General features: G+C 40.7%; 1 protein-coding gene across 2 annotated transcripts in view; it reads left to right on the forward strand.

Annotated features, from left to right (window-relative positions):
* Nucleotides 1-25,556, forward strand: part of Negr1 (neuronal growth regulator 1) — a 738,499-nt gene extending 712,943 nt beyond the window's left edge. For both annotated transcript variants that reach the window (XM_028882947.2, XM_037207286.1), the window contains exon 7: nucleotides 21,617-25,556. In XM_028882947.2, the coding sequence (XP_028738780.1) occupies nucleotides 21,617-21,741 (125 nt within the window). In that variant the 3' untranslated portion in view covers nucleotides 21,742-25,556. The remainder of the gene's footprint in view (nucleotides 1-21,616) is intronic.
* The last annotated feature ends 1,417 nt before the right edge of the window (nucleotides 25,557-26,973 follow it).

The raw sequence follows: 26,973 nt of genomic DNA on the forward strand, positions 1-26,973 counted from the left end.
GCTTTGACCAAGAGAACACTAATTGGTATCAGGTTGTCTCATGACTTTATGGCTTCGTTTTTCTTCTGAAAGATAATATGGAAATTGCAGGCTTTCTTGTCAACCAGAATTGTAAGCTTGGGATTCACAAGTTTACAATAGACCGTTAACTCAAGACCATGGCCTTTGGATCTTCAAGACACTCTATAATTCTACTGTGTTTATGTTTAACCTGAAAAAAAAAAATAAAAGGAAAACATAACACATAAAAGTCTTTCTTTATTGCCTTGAAAGTAGTTCTTCATCCCTCTTTTCAGTGGGATGAGGATGATTATGTTTGCTTAGGGAACTTATTATTATGCCAAGTACTGTTTCAACACCACACAAAAAATGAAGGTTCCAGAACTCATCACACCTGAAGTGCCCTTGTAACTGGGTAGAAATGCTTCATGATGGGAAAAGGTCTCAGTGCTGATGGATTCTCTCATAAGATGCAGATTGAAGTGTCTTTGCAAAAGATCCATTAATCCCCCCCATGCCAAATTTGAGCACAACCCCAGATATGAGGACACCTGCAATATTGTATTTGTACACTGATAGCCTGGCAATCTTTGACTAAAGGCTTGGAAGAAACACTTGTTCACCTTCAAATATCTCCAACAGTTTACATGGTTTTATCTGTTAACAATGAACCTCACTGTATAATATAGTTTAGTAGCTGCCTGGTTAGAAGCACAGATCAGTAACCATAGTTACCAGAACTGGACTCAGCAGCCATGTGCTGCAAGGCATGCAGCCTTTGTAAAAAAAAAAAAAAAAAAAAATCTCTCCAAAAGGAACACCCTGCTGACTTGAATCTTACCCACACCTTGAAATACTGTTGCTTAATGAAATGCTTGTTCAGGATATAATTTGGTTCAGAGTACTTGACTGACATATACAGAGCTAAGTATCAATTCCCAGTACCGCAGAAAAAGATAGAAATAAAATATAATTAGAATATGAAGTCCATATTCCATTTAACTCTCCTACCTTTAACTTGATAGGAATTCATCCTTCATTTTAGTCAGTGATTGTGGCTTGGCTGTGGCTTTGAGTATGTGTCGAACAAAACTTTTAATTAAACCTTAGATAAACAGCCTCCTTCTTTCCAAATACTTCATGCTTGGCTGGGCCCTCACACTCATGTTTCCTCAAGTGGAGAATGTGTGGACACAATGATCCACCAACACCAAGTGGACAGGAAGTCTGTAAGTGTTCTAAACAATCTGGTATAAGCACTAGACTCATGTGCCAGCTCTTAAGAACACATGCTTGTGCCATCACTATGATTTCTGATCGAGAGGAGTCATCTATTAGCTTTCCATTTTCAGTGCCTGTGGTTTTATTGAGATATAATATGCCTATAATTCACCCACTAAAAAATACAATTCAGTGAACTTAGTCATGAAGTTATGCAAACATCCCCAGCATTTAATTTGGAACATCACCTGCAAAAGAACTATTTTCTCTGTAAATGTCCCCAACCCCACATTCCTCATGGCCCTAAGCAACAGATCACTAACTTCCAGCCTCTATAGATTGGCTTGTACTGCACATTCCATAGACAAGGAATTGTAAGGTTTCATAATGATCTTTCTGATTAAGCTTTTTCAGGTAAATATATTCCCTACCCTTAGCACATTTTTTCCTTGCCTTTGAACCATTTACAGTGATAAGAACCCACTGAGATTCTAGAATAACTCCTAGTGCTTTTATTGAAACCTTTTTTTTAAAAAAAAAAAATGGAAATTCTGGGAGACAAACAGGTCCTTGTGCTTGCAAAGTAAGGACTTTACCATCTGAGCCATCTCCTCAGCCCAAGAGAAATGTCTCCAAACGCTGTTATCACAAAGAAGTGGTCCTTAAGATGAACCGTGGTGTGCTATCCCTGCTGCCATTTGTCTGGCTGCAGAAGAGTAAGCTTTGATTGCAAACAGGCTGGAAAGTTCCCAGGGTGAGGAAAAAGGACGGGGCTGTAAAGAGGACCTAACAAATGGAGAACTTCTGATGGGTGACTCTCTGGACAGACCTACTCAGAGGCTGCTGGCTCTGGGTGGTGGCTCAGGCTGCTAGCAAAGAGATGTTTTACACAACCTTTCATCGGTGAGAATTTCATCCTGCAATCCACAGAGTATTTGAATTAAGATGAAATGCAATTTAGACTTTGAAGTTAACTGTTAAATTTTTCCTTTTGGTCTTAATTGTTCTTTTTGCAAACTAAGAAAATTTACTATAGCACATAAAGCCATGTGGTTCTGACATACAGTGATTTAAATACAAAGTATGGGCTTGTTTTTACTTAGAAAACCATTTTTCACTGAGTTCATTGGAAATAACCGGATTTTGTTTATGAAAACTTTCCCTAAATTACCCAATAATGTCATTATCTTTGTCAACATGACAAAACCCAGAGTCTCCTGGGGAAAGAGTCTCAATGAGGAACTGTCTAGACCGGGCTGTGGAGGACAGACATGTCTTAAGTTCATTGACGTGGGAAGATCCTGTCCACTGCAGGCAGCACCATCCCCAAAGCAAGTGATACTGGACTGCAGTAGAGTGGGGAAACGATCCAAGCACAACCAAGTAGGCATGCATGCATTTCTCCCGCTCTCCACTGTGGCTGTGGTGGGACCAGAGCTTCATGCTCCTATCACTGTGACATCCCCACAAGGATGGACTGAATCCACATTGTATGCTAAAGTAAATCCTTTCCCCACTCAGTTGCTTCTTGTCAGGGTGCTTTATCACGGCAAACGAAACAGGAGTGGAACAAACAAAAAATCTCATTCTAACTTTTTAAGGTTTTTATCTTTTCTGCTTTTCCTTGAGAGATCAGCATATTAAGAGGTTTAAAAAGACAGAGATCTCAAAGCCACAATGGATGTATTAAATCTGAGACCCACATGTCTCAATTTTCCCTGTCTGTACAAGGGATTTTGAGGAATAAATGCATGTATATATGCAGAATTCTTAGACTAGTATTTGAGTACATAGTTTCTGTAAGATGAACTGCCTGGTCAATCTGTTCTTAGTGCCAGCGGCCTCCAATCAGTCATCTATCTTTCTACATCTTCTTTTCACTGAGCATGTGCTAACGTTATGCCTGATACCCAGGCTTGTTAGAGTTTATCCCCACTGACCTGGCATAAGGGCAATATTACAGGCAAATGAAAATGAGCTGGGTTTTGTTTTGTGAAGCACTGACTTGAAAAGTGGCAGTGTACACACACTTATTAGATGGGACTTAACACAGGCTGTGTGGGTATCCAGTGGGAAACCTTAAGCCCTCAGAACAGATATGGCCCTCAGCTTCCAAGCCCCTTGACAGAAGGCTGTGCATCAGGGTAGACCTTCCAACTATCCTTCCTTCTGCAGTGAACATGGAAGGCTCTTGCCATGCTCTAGAGATCTTTCCTGTGACTCGCATTCTGTGACTGTCTAGATCCATCTTGCCCTCAGTCATGTCTGTGTCTGAAGACACAGTCTTCACCTTGCCTGTGTCTGAAGAGTTGGCATATGTGTATGTCTGTGTGTGTGTGTTGTGAGTGTGTTTGTATGTGTGTCATGCATGTGTGTGGATGTGGGTTTGTCTGGTGTTGCTCTTCCTGTGTCCCCTGTACAAATGTGCACATCATGCATGGGAACCATCTCTCATTGCTGTGTCCTGTTGTCTGCAGGTTCCCGTCTCTGGCAGTTCAAACCATACCATGCCCAATATGCTGTCTTTACATGTTCTGTACATGCCATTATCTGTCTATTAATTTAAATTCCAAAATGTTCAAATTAGAATGTCATAGTCTCATTTTATAGTTGGCACAATGGCTTAAAATAGAACCAGATTTATGTGTATTGCTTCCTGAGTTTACTGAATAAGAACGTTTTCCTTAACACACACTTAATCACACTGGTAACACCAGGAATTAGAACATTTGCTTTCTTATCCCACTAGTCACAGGAACAAGAAACATTATGTATTTGAATTAACTAAAATAAAGCTAGTAGTTTCAGGATGCTTTAAACTAATTGATTAATGTGCTTGATCAGCACTTTATAGAAAAAGTGAAGGTTTCTCTGCCTTCCTATGAATACATAGAAGAGGTTAGTGTTAGAAGAACACAAAAGATAAGACACAAATTTCACAATTAACTAGAATATATTGGTTCAGGCCTAAAATAGCATTAAACTGAATGGATGAGCATAAGCACCAAAAGACTTCCTTCTCCAGGGCAAAGGGAGCCTGAGGACAGTCCCTTCTGCTCTGCGATCAATGGTGTAAGCTTGTGTCTCTGGTTCTCCATCGATCCCCTCCACTCTGGCAGGGACTTGGGTATCGTCAGAGAACTGCATACATGAGTGGAGACTCAGAAAGACACCTGATTCCATACATATGCCTCTGCCCAGGCAGGGGTGACATTTCAGATAAACTAGGACAGCAAGGCCCAGTTGAATATGTGCCAATGGGTGCAGGATCTGGAGAGAAGTCGAGTGCAGCTCCTGCCTGTATTTCTTTGATCATGGTTTTCAAAGCAGGTGCTGTGCTGACTGCAATTCCATTGTCACACTCCATTATGAGAGGCAATTAAGCCTGTGATAAGTTAAGAGGTGATGTTGTGTTTTGTTTTTGTTTTTGTTTTTCCATCTCACACAACCCTTGATTTGTTAGCTTTTGAAAACTGATAGGAATTTTTCAATTATACCTCACAAAATACCTGTTCTCATTCTGAGTGTTTGCAAAGCAAATGTATCTTGGATCCAGTGCTTTTGTGTTTACAAACCTGGATCTGATTTAGTAAGCTTAAAGAGAGAGCAAGCACACCGTAAGAAAATCAGATTTACATAATTTTCTGCTTGCTTACAGAACTCTACTGTCAAGAGTATCTTTTACGTTTGGGAAGACTGTTTATTATGATGAGATGAAAATGCCACCTACAGAGAACTGCATTGTCTTCTAATTTAACTTCTCAAAATAAACTATGAGCCGATTTGTCACGGTGACTTAGAAATCACTGTGATAATCGAAAGCAACAATTCTAAAGAAGACCACAAAAAGGTTTGGGTTGATTCCATCCTTCTCTCTGTGAGGTTTATGTGCTGTTACTTTACGTGGCACAAACACTGCGAACCAAACTTAATTCTTTCATTCCATCTCTGTTCTATGCATGCCAGAAAGTGTCAAAGAGCAGTGGAAACAGAGAGATGGCTTAGATACCAGGGTGTGTGTGTGTGTGTGTGTGTGTACAGTACACCCTTTTCCCCCTTTGTAGAAAGAACAGGTCTTTCAGGTGTGTGTTGTTTTTTTTTTTTTTTTTTTTTTTTTTCAGGTGTGTGTGTGTGTGTGTGTGTGTGTGTGTGTGTGTGTGTGTGTACAGTACACCCTTTTCCCCCTTTGTAGAAAGAACAGGTCTTTCAGGTGTGTGTGTGTGTGTGTGTGTGTGTGTGTGTGTGTGTGTGTGTGTGTGCCCTTTCCCCCTGGTAGAAGGCAATCAGATAGCAACCTTGGTGGAGGATGGAGCTGAGGACTTGCTTATTTCTTTCACACTGTATACGGATGCTTTAGTAGCTATGTAAATGATAAGTGCTCCAAACCTAGCACCTTTTAGCTGTATGCTTGTGATTGCTGGGAAAAGGAGAGAATGCTGTACCAGAGGATCCACAGGACCCTCTTTTTCAATCATGAGCCTCTGGGAAATGTTTGATTTCTGTCCTGATTTTTGCCTTATGTATTGTGAGCACCATGCTTGACTAAGCTTTCTGTCACTCTTTCTAAATTCTGTTTGCACAAATTTGCCATGGTGCCTTATTTTTTGTATCATCTGTATTTGCTATCTGACCACAAAAGAGTTAGAAAAACAAACATGATTGTGTCCTGACCAGGATTAGTTAGTTCCTCATTGAGCAGAGTTCAGATGTGGGCATCTTATGTGAAGCAGGCATGTGTGGGTTCACGAGGTTTGAGTCAAGCTTCCTCTCTGAATTCTGCACAAAAACTATGTGTATGTGGAGACATTCTGTCTTCCAGGGCACAGACCTGGGGAGGGACCAGAGTAAGCTTTGCTTTATAATTGTTTCTTTTCAGGAGAGCATCAGCCTTGATCTGAGTCTCTGATAGATTCCTTCATGGTTATCATTTTCATGGATGGGGAAAGGTTTGTAGAAAATGTGAGTGATTGATACAGCCCAGAATTGTAGAATGTTATCTAAACAAAGTCCTGGCTATGGAGCATTTTTTAAGTCTTAAGAACATCTGCCATGCCACACTTCCTTAGGTGTTGAGGTCTCTGGTGTAGGAAGAATTGTTCAGCATTGGCAGTCTGTAGCAAAACTTCCTTCTGAGGGCCAAGAGCTACTGTGTGCTGTGTGGCAATGAGGTCTCATGTAGTCCAGGCTGACCTGGAACTTGGTGTGTAGCTGAAGATGACCTTGAGTTTCTGACCTTTCTGCTTCCACCCCAGACGTGCCATCACGTCCAGTTCTTGTCATCACCACAGGCCATCTGCTCACAGTTTGATCAGATCTTTGTTCCACAGGCCTGGCTACTCCTCTCTGTGGACTCAACTTCCTGCTCACTCTGTCTGTTGTCAGGAACCAATTCCATGTGGTTGTGGGACTAGGGTCCTGGTTTCCCTGTAATTACAGACATCTAAGTTGTCTTTAAAACAAGGAGAGGGCTCACCTTCCTTACATGAGTGACTTTGAGAATGGACCTTTCCTTCTTAGGTAGCCAAAGTTAAAGACTAAAAGTGCAGAGAGACAGGAGACCAGATCCTAAGGAATGCAGTTGACTCAGGAGCAGAAAGTGGCCCCCTTGGACAGCCAAGGGAAACCAGAACCCTAGTCAAATGGAAAAAAACTAAAGAGGAGGACTTTTGTCTTTCAAAGTCCCAATTATAAGCACCTGAGAATTTCACACTAGGATCAGATTCTTTTTGTTTGTTTGTTTGTTTGTTTTCGAGACAGGGTTTCTCTGTGTAATTTTGGTGTCTGTCCTGGATCTCACTCTGTAGACCAGGCTGGCCTCAAACTCACAAAGATCCACCTAGTTCTGCCTCCTAAGTGCTGGGATTTAAAGGCATGTGCCACCACTGCCAGGCTAGGATCAGATTCTTTTATAAAATACTTTATATATAAAAATGGACACAAATACTTTCCCTAGTCAGAGCAACTTAAAGGTGCTAATTATTGTTCTTAATTATTTTATATTTAAAACTTTCTACATAAGTTTATTTTGGCAAAGAAGAAGGAGGAGAGGAAGAGGAAGAAGAGGAGAGAGTGTGTGTCTAGAACTAGCAAATGAAGTGAATAATTTATTTTGCAGTGTGCTTTACAGGCCCAACTTTAAATGTGGCAGCTGTTCTACCTCTGTACTCAACACAGACAATTTGTCTCCTCAGGAATATAATATGAAGTAAAGGAGCCCAGTTTCTTCAGCATCTTTGTCTTACCACCGAGAAAACGACCCCAGGCTCTACTCTATGGTGAAGTGCCTGAGAGGCAGCATCCTCAAACAAACTGGCACCAAAGAAGTGAAAATTCACTGTTCTTCTATGAATTTTGTGGCTTTGTTTTTATTTTTAAAATAGCTGGAATCTAGTTTTATTTTCATGATTCAGTGATGAAGATGTAAAAACAGGTTTATATTATGATCAGAATTCCTCTCTAAACCTTTAATGTCCTGTAGATGAAATTCTAAATGGTCTTATTAAATAAGAAACACAGAGCCAAATAAAGAGTTAAAAGCCCAGAGATCAGAGCAGTAGCCAAGAGCTAAGACCACCTTATCTTACCACTCGCTGCCGAGATAGTTCTGTTAGTAATATAAGTTAGGATAGAAAGTGAATCAGGTAAATTTTGGACTTACCAAAATAGGATAGATAATGGAATTATCTCTGAGTTTGTCAAATGCAAATAGACTAGACATTGTTTAAGTATTTATTGCTTGTATATATTGTATATAGTTATTGTACTTATTGTATATAGTTTTTCTTACATTAGTTACAACTTTTTTCCTTTTTTTCTTTATATTAGAATGGAAGGGGGAAATATGGTGATATTTTATTTGTGCTGAAATGTGACTTTATTTGTATGTTAATAAAGTTACCTGGAGATCAGAAGTCAGAGCGAGCCATAAGCAGAAGTCTGGCAGTGCTAGCACACGCCCTTAATCCAATCACATGACAGGCAGAGTCTCTGTGTGTTCAAGGACCCAGGCAGCATAGTGACACATGCCTTTAATCCCAGTACCAACCATAGAGACGTGGAGGTCTGTATAGACAGGCAGTTACAAGGAAGTCATGTGGTTGGGTTTAGAGCCAATGAGAAGAACACAGGCAGAAGGTCTCTCTCTCAGGGGGAGGACAGCAGCAAGAGGTAAGATAAGACGGTCTTAGCTCTTGGATACTACTCTGATCTCTGAACTTTTAACTCTATTTGGCTCTGTGTTTCTTATTTAATAATATGGTTTATAATTACATCTACAATGTCCATCCATGTATAATTCAATAGAGTGGGGTGTTTTTAGGACTTCCAAAGTTATTACACTTAGTAGGCTCACCTACATAGCAATGAGTAGGAACACAGAATGCCCAGCATGAAAGGTTGTAATTACAGGGATACAAAATGAGTGTGTTGTTTCGGATGGAGCTTTCAATCATGAATCTCCTGTCTCCCAGATTCCCAAGTCCAATCTTTCCATACTCGTCCTTTTCTTCTTGCCACAATATTTCATGCAACACAACCCTTCCCGGGCACTCTCACACCCACTACCATTTCAGGGTCAGTGACAGTAATACAGGGTCTGTCCCGGGCGAAACCCTAAGCGGCTGTGTCTCGACTCAACCTGTGATTTGCTTGATGCTAGAAAAGACTTCGTACTTGACACTAGAGCCTTTCCTTAGCAATTTTAGCAGTAAGATTTCACCCTGTTCCTAGAGGATCAAAAACAAACAAAAAACAAAACAGAAAAAAAGGGGGGGAAAGGAATTGTTCTATGAAAATCTTAAGAAAAATACACAAAACAATAATGGCCAATTGAAGGATAGTGAACTAGTCAGTTTGTGCATCTCATTGAACATTCTTAACCATGCCAAGTGTAACAGAACTATACACAGATAAGGCAGTTCAGTAACAATTGACATTGGTGCCATATTTTACACATTATGCACAGTACCACCAACTGTGTCAAAGAGAGGGGGAAATTGGGATTCGTTTTCAGTGTTAAATTGAAGTTTAAAGAAAATGTTGGTCTGTATAAGCAGGAATATTACTTGATGAAAAACTCCATTTCTGTTATTGGTGATACTTTGTTCCTAGTTCATACCTGTGGATAAAGACACTATTTCTTTCTAAGCAGATAGGTGCCATAATGCTTAAACATTGCAAGAGATTCATAATCACCCTATTTCTATGAGACTACCCAAAGAGTGATTTAAATATCATAGACAAAAAAAATAGCTTAATATCAAAGGAAATTTCAAGAAGATTGTTAAGAAATTTCCAGGGTGTCTTTCACCCTTCTTATATCCTGTACCTGTGATAGGAGTGAGATTGTATCCTTCTTACATCTATTATCTTTGGTGGGGGTGGGATTAAATCAATGACATGCTAACATTTACATCTTTTCCCTTCCTGGTGAAGGGAGAAAAATTCTAATTTCATGATTTAAAATAGTTAACTCAAATACAAAGATGTAATCCTAACCTTTTTGTAACGACGTGTTTTTCGAGAATATACCGAAATGTTTGTTTCTTTTAAGTCTTGCAAATAAACTTGCAGGGAACTTTGGAAATATCTTTCAACAATTATGATTTCAAATGCCCCCTCTAAATATGAATTTAGTTAAAGTGATGGGAAATGAAGAGAGTATTAAAACAGGTGTTTTAACTTGGCTCTGGTTTCAGGAGTGATTACCCTTAGACACTCCTTAGAGGTGGCTGTCTTGGGAGGTAGAAAGTACTGCAGTTAAACCAGAATGACACACCTATGTTCTCCTCCCCAGAATATACCATTCCCTTAATCCCTTTTCCATTCTTCAGCTTCTCACATCATGACCTCCATCATGAATAATAAAACAAAGTTTCTCCTTCACTTGAAAACAACAAACACGGAAAGCAGCTGTATCTTCTGTGTGGGGCGCGCACACCATGCTGACTTTGGGGATCATGTGTTGCTGTGCTTCAGACAGACGAATCAGACAGTCAAGGCACGCAGCACTGTGCCCCTGACCTACTCTGACACAACGAAAATTCTTCCTGACAATTGAGAATCTAAAAAATCCAGTAGGATGGCTCTTCAGCTATTGCTTTTACCTTACCAGAAAAGACTTATTCCTGGTTTCCTGTGTTTGAGATGCTAAAAGGTCCAAGCTAAATTCATCAGGAAGATATAAGTATGCAGAACAAACTCATTTTATATTGTATTTATAGTTTAAAAATCTCTAAAGATGCATCTGATGGATAATTTACAAGATGGAAAATTACTTTGATCATATTAGATTTAGAGGTACTTTAAGATTTATTTACTAACATTTAATATTAAAAACAATGAGAGTTGTGAAAGCCTGAAATAAGATACTGAATAAGTTAGTATGGGAGGTGCATCAGACCGGAAAGGATTCCAAACCCCAAGTCCAGACAGAAACTTTCCACTTCAGGTCTCAGGATGGCTTGGACAGGACATATGTCTAGATTATGTTTCTCTTGTTAGATTTCTGATCTAGTTGTATTTTGACAAAGAATAGGTTCAAAGTTCATTTCTACTCTATAAAGCAGGGATTTAACAAGGCAACTCCACGTAGTTTATCCGGTAGTAAAACGGAGGTTTATTTGGGGATAACTTACAACCAGTAAAGGGGTTGGTTACAGGATCCAGGAGAGGTGAGGTACAGTCCAGCATGGTTCTCTGGAGAACTCTGACTTGGTCTGCAATCCAGCATCCAGGATCACAAGGCGCCAAGAGGACTGGCACGTATGGATCCCAGGTCTTACGAGCTCCCATCTTAGCCATGCCCCAGGGGCAGGTCATAGACAGGCATGGCAGTTACCAGCTGCCTCACTAGGGGCAGTGCTTCAAGGTCAAAGCTGGAAGAGCTACCCACTACAACTCTAGAATTCTGAGAACACATGATTTGGGATAAATGACTCCTTTTCTTCTAGTGAAGAGTGTTTTACTCCAGTGACTTTAGGTTCCTTAAAGCCAAGAAAGAATCTGGTCTGTCTCTACATTCAACAGCATGCACAGCCTGACAGTGTGTGTCCAATAAGTACTCCCAAACACATGGTGCCATCACAGGTGTGAAAAGCAGCCATTTTTTGAAGGAAGATTTTCTGGTATAAGACTAAAAGCCCCATTTCCAAATTACATTTAGATGAAGGATAATTGAATAAACCCTAAAGTAGAGGCATCTGTCAATGAAACAAACCTTTAAAAGATCATGGTTTGTCCTCATGGTCTGTGACTAAAGGAACTGTAGTTACAAAGCTTAAGGCAGGAGCCAGGAAGACCTGATGTAGGACATGCAGCCAAATGCCTTCTAAATGGTATTGTAAACCTCCAAATTGAATATCCACAAAGACAACTCAGAATAATGACACTCAGTGCAAAAGCATGAAAGGCAGGCCCTTCTCTTACCGTTACTAAATCCTGACCATCGCCCAAGGAAAGCATGATCTGCACACAAGCTGTTTTCTGTCAGAAGTTACTGGGCATGCTTGGAACCAGCTCCAGTCCACAGTGTGAACTGCTCATTGCTGCAGGTCTTGGATAAGTTTAATCTTTTCTTCTCTTCATCTTCAGCCCCTTCTTTGGATGAGACTTGCCTAACATGACTCCTGTGTATGTCGCCAAGCTCCCTCCCTAATCACTGTATTTCCCATTTTACAAGTCTCATCCCTGTAGGCAGAAGCAGCCTTCAAGAATCAGCATTTGAAGGTTGTGGGAAAGGAGCATTTTATGGTTGAAGACATAAAAAGTATAAGAACCACCGAGTACCTTTAAATATTTAAGAAATACAACAAGAGACAAGATTTTCATTAGTCAATGTTGCTGGGGTAGCAGGAACCAAAGAGATGCAGCGTAAAACAGTGGGTGATATTCTTGGGATAAAGACTATGAGGAAAAATAAGATTTAATTAAAATTTTAAGACTCTGTCATCATAATTGAGAGCATGTGCCCACTAAGGGCATTGTTAATGTAGGCCTCATAAAAAATGAGGTTACTACTATAAAGATTATCATTAGCCAATGAGACTGTTGTCCAGGAGCAGATAATTGTTTATTTCAATTGATTGAGTTAAACAAAATTAATTTACCATGGGGAGGGTAAGAAGTTACAAAAGACACAGTGTTTATAATCTATCATTTTACTTTTTGCCATGCAAGAGTGTTGTCTTTTTCTGAGTGTTCCTATTCTAGTTTCATTCTGTTGCTGTGATAAAACAATTTCAGCCAAAAATAACTTAGGAAAGGAAAAGATTTGTTTGGTTTATACATCCAGGTCATAGTTCATCAATGAAGAAAGTCAGGACAGGCCTCGGGCAGGAGATTGAAGCAGAAGCTGTGGAGGACACTGCTGGCTCACACAGGCTCGTGTACTGTTGATTTCTTGCATATCTCAGGACCACCTGCCCAGGGGATGGTGTTCTGCACAGTGGGATGGGCCTTCCTGCATCAGTCAATGACCAAGACACTGTCCGAAAGATGCACCCCAGGCCAAATCTGATCTGAGCAGCCCCTCACTGAGACTCCCTTCTCAAGTGACTCTAGACTGTGTAGACCTGACAGCTGGAGCTGACTCCAACTTTTCCCAAGATGAACAACTCGGGAAGAATTTTAAGCCACGTGGGTAGGAAACTGGACTCACTAAAATGGAGAAGGAATAAAATCCATTCCATATCTGTGTTGCTGGACTGGTGCTTGCCAGGCTCCATTCTTCTGGGGTCTCTGAAGAACTATGTGAGTTTACTTCAAATCTCCCTCCCACATGCCATATGTAGCTGGTTGACATAGCAACAGCTAAAGCACTAAGTCCGTGAGACTGAGGCAAGATGCAAATGGTAAAAGCAGACATACAGAGAACAGTTATTTATTATTATTTTCCATGCACACTCACTGTCAAAACCACCAGCGAAGATAAGAAGAAAAAAAAAGCATAAAGTGTATATTGAGGGACAGCCAGAGATGCGAATGCTTCCAGAGAAAGCACTAAGGATCACAGATGCAAGCCTGGCCTGGGTTCCTGAGAGCAAGGCAGTCACACAGAAGATGTATGGACAGTTCTGAAGGCCATGGTTGTGCAACTGCTTCTTTCTCAAACTCCTAGACCATTCTGCTACAAAGACTCTGTTCCAAAAAGCAGATGTCTCTCTTGGAGCTGTGAGAGGGCATGTGGATCCTTCTTAAATGTTTAAATATTGATATACTTCGAGAGCTGACATTAGCTAAGGACTGTCCTCGGTTTTCTGGCTTGACTGTCACAACACCAGAGGCCATTTCTATGTCTGCTGCAGTCAGCCAAGAAAACAGGTGCAGAGATGGAATGTCCCTGGCTTGCCCAGAGGTTGAGAAATAAAGTCTCCACTCCTTACTCACATAATCAAACAGGATCATAGGCCAGAGTGAGTCTTCAATGTTTCTGCTGTGAGTATTTGCTGTATATTTAGCGTATGACAGCCTTACAGGCAAGCAAGAAAACAGGACTTTCCTTTTCAGTGGGGATTACCTCCCTAACCCTGAGCTCTCAACATTGCTTGAGCTCTGTGGCAAAGCTTCATGGAGGTGCAGAAACCATCTGTTCCCTGTTATAAATGCTTGATATCACCAAGCAATTGATCAAAAGTAAGTTAAGACCCTTGCTTTCAAGAAACACAGGCTCTCTCCTAAAGGAGATATGTGGACAAGTCACAGCGCGAGGGGGGGGGGGCAGACTGATTTCAGTCAGCATAGGTGTGACTCACGGAGCATGTGCAGAGGGAGAAACACGGAATCCACGTGCCTCCCTGTGACACAAACTGAACCCCCCAGCCTTGTCCGCAAAGCTTCAGAGTTGTAGCAGGTGAACTCCTTAGACTTCTGGAACATACTAACAATGTTAGCAAGTGTCATTGGAGAGGGCTGGTAGTTCCAAACACAGAAACTCACCCAGACAAAAGCTGCCTGTAAGGAATGTGGAGAGTTTTCCAGTGTGTGTTCCCTGTAGAATGTGGTAGGGGACAGGGGGGTCAAGCTGGAGAAGTGGCTTCAGAAGATTCCAGGTGACTTTAAATCCCCCTCACACCGTTTAGACCTCAGATTCCCTACACGCCATTTAGACTGCATTAGGACTGTGTTAACCAAAAGATTCTGAAATTTTTACAAAATCATTAGGAAAAACTAAAAGTCTGTCCTGAGCATGAGGAAGGGAACAATAAATCAGAACCACAGCTCAGGCTGTCACTTCCCTTCCTGGATTTTGAAAAACCACAAGTAACACAGAAGGTGAAGTGTAACACAAATTGCTAAACGCTCTTATTAATAAAAGAAACATGGAGCCAGATATTGGGGGTGAAAGCTGAAAGATCAGAAAAACAGAACAAGCCAGCCACATTCTTACCTCTATGAAATCCTCAGCCACAAGAGGAAGAGTTCCTGTTTCCTCACACCTTATATACCTTACTCTGTTCAGACATCACTTCCTGGGATTAAAGTCAGGTATGCTTCCCAGTGCTGGGATTAAAGGTGAGTGCCACCACTGCCTAGCCTCTATGTCTAATCCTCTGTCCTCTGATCCTCAGATAGGTTTATTAGGGTACACAATATATCACCACAGTAAAGGATACTTTAAGAAAGAAAATACTATCAAAATCAAACCTTATGAAGCTCTTGAACAGGTCATGGTTTGGATTGGAAAGCCCTACTATGAGATGCCAAGGATAAAACGTAATAAACAAGGCAATGTCATGATCAAGACTCCATGTTCAGAAACACTATATAATAACCTAAATAATTTCACATCCAGAAAGCTATAAGTATATAAAGAATCTCAAAAATCCCTTAAATTTGAACATTTCTTTGCCAGTTTGAAATTTCTACCAACTCTTCCCATAAAAGCAATGAAGACACAGCTTGGTGGCAGGATGATCGGCGACCTTAAGAACACAGCTGGGCTTCTATTTTTATCTCTGTAAAGCCATCTTCTGTTTGTTTTTGTTTTTCAGCAAGATGATGACTTAAAGGCCCAAACTCCAGCCTATGTACTGAAGTACTAAAGGCAATTCATATTGTATTTTGTATGTGTACATTTTACACAATAAAGACTGCTTTTCAGGCACATATGTACACACTGCAAAATATGTACAGCATAGTTAGAAGATGTTTGCAAGCCAGTCTGAGATGCATAAGCCTGCATAGCCAGACCACACCAATTTCAGAGCCACTTTAGGATGATGCACAGCAATCCACACTGACGGACACTTCACATCAGAGCTGGCATGCCCACATAAATTACTTCTGGTTTGGGGGAAGCAGAGTAAACAAACACTCCAACCTAAATAGACGATGTTGTGGAGAAATCCAAACTCTTGAGATTTTATTTCCATGACTAGAGTAGATAGAATAAGCAGAACCTGTCGATGTTTGGTTGTTTTTTAAAATCCTCTTTATCCCAAATTAGAGGTAGTGGACTAAGAGAGTTTCCTATGGCTCTGAGTAGGTAAAAGTATTTATGTACAAATGGACATATTTCTGAAATTGGGCAATAATGCAGATGAGTTTGTGTTTAAAACCACAGTATAACTGAAGTTCAGGAGACAGGATGATGTAGCAGGAACTTTGGCAGAATGGGATTCAAGGACAGTGGTCTGACACACAATAATGCATAAACTGCCAGGAGCAAGCCTGGGGCAATTCTGAACTCAGGAAGAGGGGAACAGAGAGGAATGGGATGATTTCCCCCAACTTTCTCCATGTCGTTTCAGTGCAGCGTTGAGAACGTACTTTGTGAATCTGAATGTCTCCCACAGGCTGCTGCTCTGAGCACTTGGCCCTTGACTTTGAGACTGTGTGGAAAGCTGTGCTGGCCACTTTCAGAGCTAGGTCACTGAAGGTCTTTGAAGTTAAACTCCCCGGGTTCTGGTTCCTTTCCCTGTTTTCTGATGTGCTGTCATGTGCGTGCCTTTCATCACAATCTCTGGTCCACATGAGCTGAGTCAGGCCCTCAGCCCTGCACCATAAGCCGAGCCCCTCCCCATTCATGAGCTAAGCTCAGCCTTCCCAACCCCCACGGACATAGTCCAGTCCCTCCTCCACCACCAGCTGAACTCTGCTTCCTTAAGTTGCCCTCAGATTTTGTCACAGAGACACAAAAGTAACTAATACAGAGGATTTCTATAGGAAAATTTGTCTACTGGCCATATGGACACTTGGAAAACAAAAATCTAAGGCATCTTATAGGCAATCTATGGAAGTTTTTCCCATGACCTGAGGCCCCTAATATAAAAAAAATACACCAGCACTACCTTGTCATCCCAATTCCTTCTACACCAGAGGAGGCTGTTGGGAATCACTGACCATATGTCTCTTTCTTGAATTATCTTGTTAGATGCCAGAGGAGCCCTCTGTGGTAAACTAGGGATTGTAAATTAGGCTATATTCTGACAAATTAAGAGTTGTTTGCAAAGCGGTACATGGTGTGTGGACCTCTGCATGCCCAAGCACAGGAAGTAGTATAATGATGGTGTTTTGGGTGAAATCCATCCTGGAAATCTAGCCATCTTTTGCTCAACCACCCTGCCACTGTCTTACAGTGGTACAATTCCCAAACATCAATATCTAGAAGGACCCAGAGGTTCTACAGTGCAGGATGTGCATTGTTGACCCTGGAGGTCACTGTGTCACAGCTGTGAGGTGAAGTGTGAGAAGGCCTTGTTTAGCCAGGCATGTGGCAAACAGTTGTAATCAAAACCTCCAGATATCCCCACACCCACTGGTGGTGTGAGGCATGGATATTGGTTAGGACAGGAGAAAGGTATCTTTTGAGCAAACAGCACTCTGTGTGGTGAGACAGGGTCATGCTGTCAGGATGACCTACCCAATGGAGTATGATTTTTCTGTGTCTGATGCATGCTCTACTTTGGGTACCCATCAATCATTCTCCTTTGCATGAGATCCTATTAGGTATAAATCGTTCAATTCCCACTAACTTGTAACTTCCTCAGGAATAGATAGGTTGAGACCAGTTTTGTCTTGCACAAGCTGAATTCATGTGACTTAAGTAATCCTACCTAAGGTTACCACAGGAATCTTAAACATCTACTCAAAGCTAGTTCAGTAAGTTAAAAAAATTGCCTAAGTGAGTAATTGGTATTAAACCAAAATTAAATATTTTATACCTACATCTGCTCTTTCCTTAAAATAAAAACTAGAGCAATACAAGGGAAAACCACTGAGGCTGAAAATAAAACAAAGCAGACAAAGTGATTGATTGTGTCTGATCATTCAAATCAGATATGTCGTTGGGATGAGCTAGAACCTAGATCAGGTCTTCTGTCCACACCAGGAGAGACCCCCAAGTCCACATACCACACAAGCTGGGCACTTCTCCCCCTGCCTGGGAGAGTTGCCAGCCTAGGGTGACTCTCTGAAAAGCCCATGTGCTGGAATCTATAGCAAACAGGGAATCCAGAGCAGAATGGGCCACACCTGTAGTGTGGGGAGATGATTAACTGGGCTAATGGGCACCATTTAACACAAAACCCAAAGAATCCAAGAAAACAAACTCAAAGGGTTGCTGTTTTTTTGTACGATAAAGCAGAGAACAGTTTTGTTAAAACACTGACTTAACCCATGTAGGTTAGCAATGAAGTGCAATGTGCTTGTTCTGAGGAAGGGTATGAGCTGAGCAGAAAGTCTGATGGGGACAGGAGGTGGCCTTTGGTATTTAATGTGGAGGAGGGGATAAAGGTGCAGGCTTAATGCTGCAACCTGTGCACATTGCAAGGGGTGATAAGACAGCCCACACATTCAGAAAAAAGGCTTGAGTGACAGGCATTGGATGTGTGTCAGAGGCCTATGGTCCTAATTCTGGATCACAGCTTTGGCTTAGACCTAGTAAGAGCCTGTCCACTTACCATCAAGAAAAAAAGAAAGAGGTGGGGAAAGAAAAAAAGGAAAGGAGGTGGGGAAAGAGGGAAAAGTTTTGGCTTCTCCTGGGAGGCACTGGGAATCCTGAGATTTTAAGTTAAAGTGTCCTTGGGCTCTTGCTTCCTGCAGTAAACCTGCCAACCTCAGTCATAAAATCATCATTTTTAACAGAATAACCTCTCCCATGGCTTCTCACATAAATCAGAGCCCTCTTTCCAGCCCAGCTCAGCCTCTGATCACTTGACCTCTCTCCTTAGTAAGCTGCTGTATCCTTCACTAGACCAGAGGCACCCGGGTGACGCAACAGAATCCAGGTCAATGCCAGCCCTGGGTGACCCACTGTCTTTTGCAATGAAACTCTTTATGAAGTGCAGGTTTCCTCCTTTGTGATTGACTGGGTGACCTTCTAGAAGAAGAGAGTCTACATAAGACAAAGCCTGTGTCCCCCCAAATGCATCTAGTACACCTATCCTCTCACTATTAATAAAATTAGGTGTGTTCTATGCAGACATTTTAAGTTCAATGAGCAATAGCAATAAGCTTGGTTTTTTTATGTGTGTGTGTGTGTGTGTGTGTGTGTGTGTGTGTGTGTGTGTGTGTGCACTCCCATTCCATAGAGCAAGTGTGGAGATCAGAAGACAAATTACGGGAGTCTGTTCCCTCCTTCTGCATGTGTGTGCCAGAGAATGAACTTGGTAATCAGCCTTGGCAGCAAGAGCTTTTACCCTCTGAGCTCACTAGGGCCAGAATAAGGCACTCGTTCTTGAAGGAGAGAATTGAGTCTACATATCTTTGTGTACACATTGCTTCATGTGCCTCAATCCTAGCATAATTGAGAGAGAGAGAGGGGGGGAGGGAGAGGAAGAGAGAGAGGCAGAGGCAGAGGCAGAGACAGAGAGACAGAGAGAAATTCTGGGCTTAGTCTAAGGTGTGAATGGTGATATCAGCATGTACAGTTAGGAATGATGCTTCAAAGTCCTTGGCTAACTGCCCTCCATTTTTGCCTTTCTGATTGAAAGGACAAGGAGGATTGCCTCTGTCTTATTCTAGAGAGAATCATGTTATGATTTCATTCACAAGCAAAGTAAAAAATGTATTGCTATGTGCCATAAAGGGTGTGTAAAAGTATGTTGTTTTAAATGTAAACTAGTTGATTTAAAAATTATATGATTGGTAATATTTTGTTATGTTTAAGAAAAATGTGATGTGAGCTGAATAAGAGAAGGGGTATTAGGAAGAAAGATGGCATCACAGACAGATACCAAAATAGGAATGCACATGGGAGTCCATAGAGTTAACTAATCACAGGGCTGTGTCTATAGCGGTTTTTATTATATCCCAGTCACTTAATATTTTCTTTGGTGCCTGTTCAGTTAAAAAAAACATACTGAATTAATGAAGGGAAGCACATTTATTTATGATCTAGGACATAGGCATGTCTCCTGCTTCAGAAGAGAGCACATTTTGTAAGACCAAAGTACACACTGAAACTGAAATTTTTTGAGGCATCTATTATGTGCCCAGATTTTGTTTTAAGCAATAGAAACATAAATGAAATATGAATGATGCTAGAAATAGATATATGAACAAATATTTTCAATGATGACGACAGTGGGCCTGTAGAGGACTGTATATGATGCCACATGGAAAGGGTGGCCAAACGTCAAGCAAGAAAGCTTTGATATGCGAGATAGGAGACAGGCCTTCTGAGGGTCATTCACACTCTAGGCGGGTCCTTCCTTAGCATGTAATGATAACAAAATACCTTACCTTTACTTTGTGTGATTAGCTTTTAAATTCTTTTCTTGTTTACAAAACCCACCTTCTGTGTTTGTTCATTACTGTCCCTTCACTGGTAGTTTCATTACACTCAAAATTCTAAAAAAAAAAAAAAAAAAAAAAAAACCTTTAATGTAGCTGTTAACAATTAAATATTGATATTTTAAGATTCTCTTCTAGGTCTTCATCAAGAGAAAATAACGTTTTCTATGATTTTACATTCGATATCTTAGTTATCAGACAGTGAAAAGCTCTGTTAGCAGCAGACCCGTGTTCCTCCTCTCTTCATTAAAAGCACCTGCTTGATGGACATGCTCACCCCAGTAGCTGCTTTCTCGTCATGCCCTCTGCTTCCAGCTCCAACACTCATCCCCAAGAACCAACATTGGCTGCACCTAGCTCCCTCTCTGGGGATCAGTGTCTTAAAAGTATAAGAGCATAATTATTGTTCTTGTTACATGGTGACCTAGACCTTCATTAAGGTTTCATTCAAACTGTACTGCTGGTGATTCAAACTCAGAGCCATGGAAACTGCTCCTGGGTTTGAGCTGTAGACTTAGGGATGAAATGTATGTTTTTATTACAGGATTCAATTTCAACAGAAACATAAAACCTGAAATGCAGGTTTCATTAGCAGAAGGTACTTAGAAGCAAACTGGCAGGCATATTGTTCTGGCTATTGAATTGTGATGATCAAGAATTAGTGCCAGGCCAGTCCAAGCAGTTGTGATGCTCAGGTTCAAGAAGAGCATGATCCACACAGCCAGCAGCAACATCTTTCCTGGGAGCTGCATAGACCTGCTTGGTAGACAACAGCTATGCCCTAAGCCTGGTGACTCTTCAGGGCTCGTGTGTTTTCTAATGTGTCTATGCAGCCTAGACATCTCCAATGTGTACATTCAGTGGTGCTGCGCCCTTGTCATTGCAGGCACTATTCCAGTCCCACCTCCTTCAGGCCTTGAACTTCATAGCCCAGCAAGACTAATCTATATCGAGCCTCCAGCATTTTGCCGATAGTCTCTTTCTTCATACTGTTATGATGTTACTCACTGCGTCCAAAGAGCAATTCCCTTGGATAAAACTTTTTTATAGCAACTCTCCCTTGCCTAGGCAGCTTCATATGATACAAGTCTTATTTGTAGAATTTGCATATGCAAGCTTAATGTTGTACGGTATTGTAATGATATTTACAATTGTTTGTCTTTACACACACACACACACACACACACACACACACACACACAAAACAAAGTCTTTGGAAAGGAGAATCTATTTTTGTTTGTTTGTTTATTTTTCCAGCATTTAATGGTAGCATTTGGCCTATTGATGAAAGCTTCACAAAATGTGTGCATAAGTGAACATTGTCCATGAATGCAAATACTTATAGTACATGTAAGAGGAGTAAGAATGTCAGTAGCTTTTGTTGGGTCCAGGAGCTCTCTGGTCCAGTGTGATGTCCTTCATCTCTGGTTTTACACCAGTGTGGCATGTTCCATCTGCAGTTCACACCACAGCTCTGCCAGGTGGACTAAATCTTTTGCCCTTGAGAAAGGAGATCTCAAGAGGTTAATCCAAATAGGCACTGAGAGCCTAACCCTTCCTGCCCCCGACATCACCCCCATAACACCCACTACCATTTGGTTACTGTTAAGGATATCAGAAGATGAGAATTATATTTGACTGACTCTCCTCCATTCATTTCCAGCTCCAAGCACAGCCCAGTATGGAATCACAGGGAGTGCCTGCGACCTTTTCTCCTGCTGGAGCCTTGTGTTGACAATGTCCTCCATCATCAGTATATTCTACCTGAAGAATGCCATCCTACAATGAATTTAAAGACCCATGAAAGGCTTTTAAGGAGTCTCTGAGAGTGCTGATGGCTGGATCCAACCTGGTGCAGCTGGGTGGAAGCAGCGCGGGACACACTCGGCTGTCCGTACGAGGGTGATGCCGTCCTTGGAATGGCTGGTTGTGTAAATACTTTCATTCTCCTCTCCTTTTGATTAGACACACGACCTTGTGAAGCACTGCACATTGTCCTTTTTTAAGATGTGAAAGCTCTGAACTTACTTTTAGAGGATATTAATTGTGATTTCATGTTTGTAATCTACAACTTTTCAAAAGCATTCAGTCGTGGTCTGCCAGGCTTCCGGCTGTAGTTTACATGACAAATATTGCAGTGAACACATGATTCTTTAAGGCTGCAATACAAGGCTTCAGTGCCCTATTTCAATAAGAGTCAACCCACATTTACAAAGATGCATTTTTTTTCTTTTTTGATAAAAAAAATCAAATAATATTGCCTTCAGATCATTTCTTCAAAATATAACACATATCTAGATGTCCCTGCTCGCATGACATCCAGGTTTTGGAAATGAGCCTTGTAATATAACTCGCTGTGCTTCTCCTTCTAAGTTCAGCATGGGTGTGCCTTCACAAAATAATCTTCTCTTTGTCTCTGACAAATACATAATGTTTTCCTAAACCTTGCAATTTGGAAACAAAAGTAATTTACACTGATAAACTAAGCCTGAGAACTTTGCCCACAGCATCTCAGTCTCCTTGATGAGGCTGAGGTTAAATCTTAGTGCACTGTGGGAAAGCATGAGCTGTTAGAGGACAGCACTGCCTGTCAGAGACCCCAGCAATGCAGCGGTCTCCTGTACCATTGCAGCTGATGTCCTAAGACAGCTTCTCCACATGGACCTGCAGTCCTATCACCAAGTAGATGTGAGGTGGTGAGTGCTCAGATGAATCTGGTTTTGACATCAGTAAGTTAGTGTGACAGAAACCCTGATTTTCCATCTGATTTTCTGTCATTCGGTTGATAGGAATGCATGTTATTTTCTTTAAAATTCCAAAATGCATTTTAACAAATATTGTGCAATGGTGCACAACAGATCTGCCCTGAAGTAACTAATTCTTCACCAAAAATCTTGGTAGTCATTTCCATTTAAACTGATGCCAAAACTGAAGACTCACCATGCTTCCCTGCATCTTACAAGACACATGTGAGATGTGGTCAAATGGACACACCAGAAGGAGGGCATCATGGGATATGTTAACCACTAAACGATTGTGAATATTACATTTTTTCTATTTAAAGAACAAAAATACATTTTTGAAGGAAAATGCTGTTAGTCTAACTATTATATTACAGGAATAGGCTCATGGTCTTGCTTTTGACCAAAGAAAGACCTGAGCCTTGAAAGCCATTTTTCAGGTCTGATGAAGTTGCCACTTTCAGCACGCCGAAGTTTCTACAGTGACCTTCTGCACACACTAACTAAAGACCTACTCTCAAAACCACGTGCAAGAACTTTCACAGTGATTATTTTAGATAGTTCATGGTTTGCCCTAGAAGGATGGCTTTAAAATTGTGATTTTTTTTCTAAATAAAATTTAGACCCAAAAGACACCACAAATCTATTTTAATTAGGAAAATGAATCATAAGTGAGGGGACATATATACATAGTCTTCCCATGAAATGGCAATAATGTGGCATAATGCTATTAAATTTAGTAGCTGTAATAAATTTATGTCATTTTGACTGATATATTAAAAGTAAGCTTTGAAAAATATGGCATTTGAATTTCTGGGTGATTTGCTACTAAAAATGTTCTTTGTGGAATTAGTGAGCAAACAACGGAATTTTTTCTTTGTATTGCAGCTTTAAAGTAACGCACTCCACAATAACCTACTTATTAGAGATAGCGGTGCTACCATGGAGTGTTGGCCACCTGAACCATTGTTTGGGGAGAGAAGAAGATGGAGAATGCGTATTATACAGTGACCGTTTCCCTAGAGTTAAAAATGCCTCCTCTGTGTAAGGTGTGTAGGGTATATGTGAGGTAAACTGAGGTATAAAATACAGATGAACCAAATAATTAGTTCTAAGTGTTGTCATGATTCCGAATTCGTGGAGTCCAGTGTTTTTCCATAGAGTGTGACAAAGGACAGTCATAGCTCAGTAGCTACACGTATTTGCCTTTATGTTAGAAGAGACTTTCTTGAGTGACATTTTAATAGAGGAGGCATCCGCTATGTTTTTCTGTATTACAGCAGCATAGTCCTTAGGCTCCTGGACAGAGTGAAATCATGAGTATTTATGAGTTCAGTATTGTTCAAATAAGGCTACAGTATTTGCTTTTTTGTGTGGATGTATTGCATATAATGTTCAAGTAGGTGATTTTACATTTACAGGCATCTGAAATGTCTGATTACTCCATTTTATCAGTCCTGACTGTACAAGATTGTTGCAATTTCAGAATAGCAGTTTTATGAAGTTAATTTAGCTTCTGATCTATACAATTTTTTAGCTGTTCATTTCAGCGTTATGTTTTCCACAATACCCATTTGTGGGATTCCTTCTGTTGCCCCTAAATTTTCAAAGAAAGAAGGAAAGAAAATTGTGATTGAGAAAGGAGAAGGAGGAGAAGAAAAAAGAATAATGGGAGATAAGGAAAAAAGATTTAAGAAAGGGAAGAGACAGGAGGGGGAATGAGGAAGAGCTGGAACTTCTGCTGATGAATCTTTTGGTCTGCATTCTTGGTTTAACTGCAAATGGCCTAATATTTTCCCAATGACCTTATTCCAAATCCTGTTATGCCCTAAGGTCCTGCTGGGTAGAAATTCATTTAATGATCAACACTGCCCAGGCCAGAGTACCGAGTGCTTTGTGCAGACACTGATATTTGAGAGAGAGTATTTCAAACATAAAGTCACTTTGAGGTTCATAACTTGGCTGAAAAATTATCTTCTCATAACATTTATGCTATGTCTAGAAAGTAGAATGGAGAGCTAAGAATTACTCAGATAATTCAGGACAAAACTGCACATATATAGAGAAGTATACCAATTTGTGAAGTCTGAACACTCTGAGCAACTGAACTATCAAAATCAATCAATGATATTGATCAAATTACTGAATAATTGTTAATTTACCCATTATGCTTAGCTTTGTAACACAGCTGAAAGTTACCTATTTAATCTTTTCAATAAAAATGGTTTTTGTTTTTGAAATCCAGAAATGATTTAAAAAAAAAAGAGGTCAGGTTTCTAACTATTTATTGAAGTGTGTGGGTGTACAGTATTTCAATAGATATGAATATGGATAAATGGTATTGCCTTAAGATCCTCTGAAATGTACTTACTTTAAAGACTGGAAAACGCCCTTCCTGTCTTTAGTAAAACATCCATATTTCATAATCTGATGTAAAATATGTTGTACTGTTTCCAATAGGTGAATATAAAGTCAGTTTATCAATTAAAATATGTATTTGATTCATTTTAAACTTTTAGTTTAAGAGAACATGGCAGCTTAGGCCTGTTCCTCCATTGTCTCACGTCTCTCCTGCACTGCATACCAACACGGTAGGAGAACTTGGATGCTATGGCTCTCAAGGGCTCCACACTGGATCTGTTATGATTCCCTAAAGGTCTGACAATATGCACGACATTTGTCTAAAAAGAACTTTTTAGAGACATATCATTCTTTAGAGTTTTTACATGAAGTGACACTGCTTTTGGAGAAAAGCCTGGGGATAAAATCCAACAGTCATGCAACCTGACAATCCAAATGCCTGTAGAGGCTCACCTGGTTTCTTAAGAAATATGGGTATAAAGCAGTGGAGAGTATGCACACCCTTCAGAGAATCTAAATAAAATTTCTTTTACACATCTTGCTTTCTAAACAAAACCTGGTCTGTGAATACTACAATATGTAAATGACGCCATTCCACAAGAGTGACTTAAGCCCTCTGCCTATGTCTGCCTATCTGTGGTCACAACCAACTGAACTGCAATGTTGGGGCTGGACCCAAATGGATGTCTCACAACCATCTCTAACTCCAGCTTCAAAGGATCTGGTACCCTCTTCTGTCCTCCTTGGGTACTGAATTCACGCGCAGATGCCTATTCACACACACACACACACACACACACAAATAAAATACTTATTTAAAAAATTAAAGATAAATTGGAACTGTGTAAAGGGTCAAACAAAACATCAAATCATGGAAAAGACCCTTCCTGGTTTAATAGGCTACTGAGAAACATGGGTATCACTGCAGTTCTGGAGAAACACCACCAAACTTTCCTCCCATGAAAAGTAATACTCACATCTCTGATTTTCCTCTGCTTTGTTTTGTTTGCCCTTTGGACATTTGTCCTGAATTCAATTATAAAATGGAAACGGAAGCTGCAAACACCAAGCCTGGGACACACCACGAAGAATACAGCCGCTCACAACACCTGCACACCAAAACTGCCTGCACACAGCAGGAAATAAAAACTCACTTCAGCTAGCAAGAGAAACGTAAGAAAGGATAGCAAAAGGACACAGTTCAAAGAATAGTTCATCTAAGATATCCAAGTACCAGACAGACATCCTTTATCTGACCTTCCTAAGAAAGTATTTAGGAGCCATATACTAAACTGGCAAGCAAACCAAAGGAGTCTGGACACACAACAAACAGGGTCCATGCCACCCTCTAGAAGAATCACCTGCTCCAAGAACAAAATACTCATCCTTCTCAGCGACAGACCCACTGGCCTAACACCCATTTTTTGTTTTATGTTGTCAGAATTGAGATCCTCACTTCACAGTAAGAGCTCTGGAGACTCAGTAGTCTAACCAGGGGATTTTATTTTAACATACTGCATTGTTGGGCACTAGCTCTGATAAAGTGCTAATCATAATTCTCTGCTCCCTCTTCCTCATTGGCTGGGAACTTGAGGGAGGTACCATCTTGCTGATCACCTGTTATTAACAGCCCCAGTGAAATCCCCATAAAGACAACAGCCTCTAGTCAAATTCCCATATAAAGGCCAGGTGGTGGTGGCGCACGCCTTTAATCCCAGCACTCGGAGGTGGAGGCAGGCAGATCTCTGTGAGTTCGAGGCTAGCCTGGGCTGCAGAGCGAGTTCCAGGACAGGCTCCAAAGCTACACAGAGAAACCCTGTCTTGGGAAAAAAAATTCCCATATAAACAACAGCCCCCAGTGAAATAACCATATAAACAACAGCCCCCAACCAAAATCTCCACCCTGTCACTCAGTTTA

The sequence above is a fragment of the Peromyscus leucopus genome, chromosome 6 (assembly GCF_004664715.2).
Source record: "Peromyscus leucopus breed LL Stock chromosome 6, UCI_PerLeu_2.1, whole genome shotgun sequence".
In the NCBI taxonomy this organism is placed as follows: Eukaryota; Metazoa; Chordata; class Mammalia; order Rodentia; family Cricetidae; genus Peromyscus; species Peromyscus leucopus.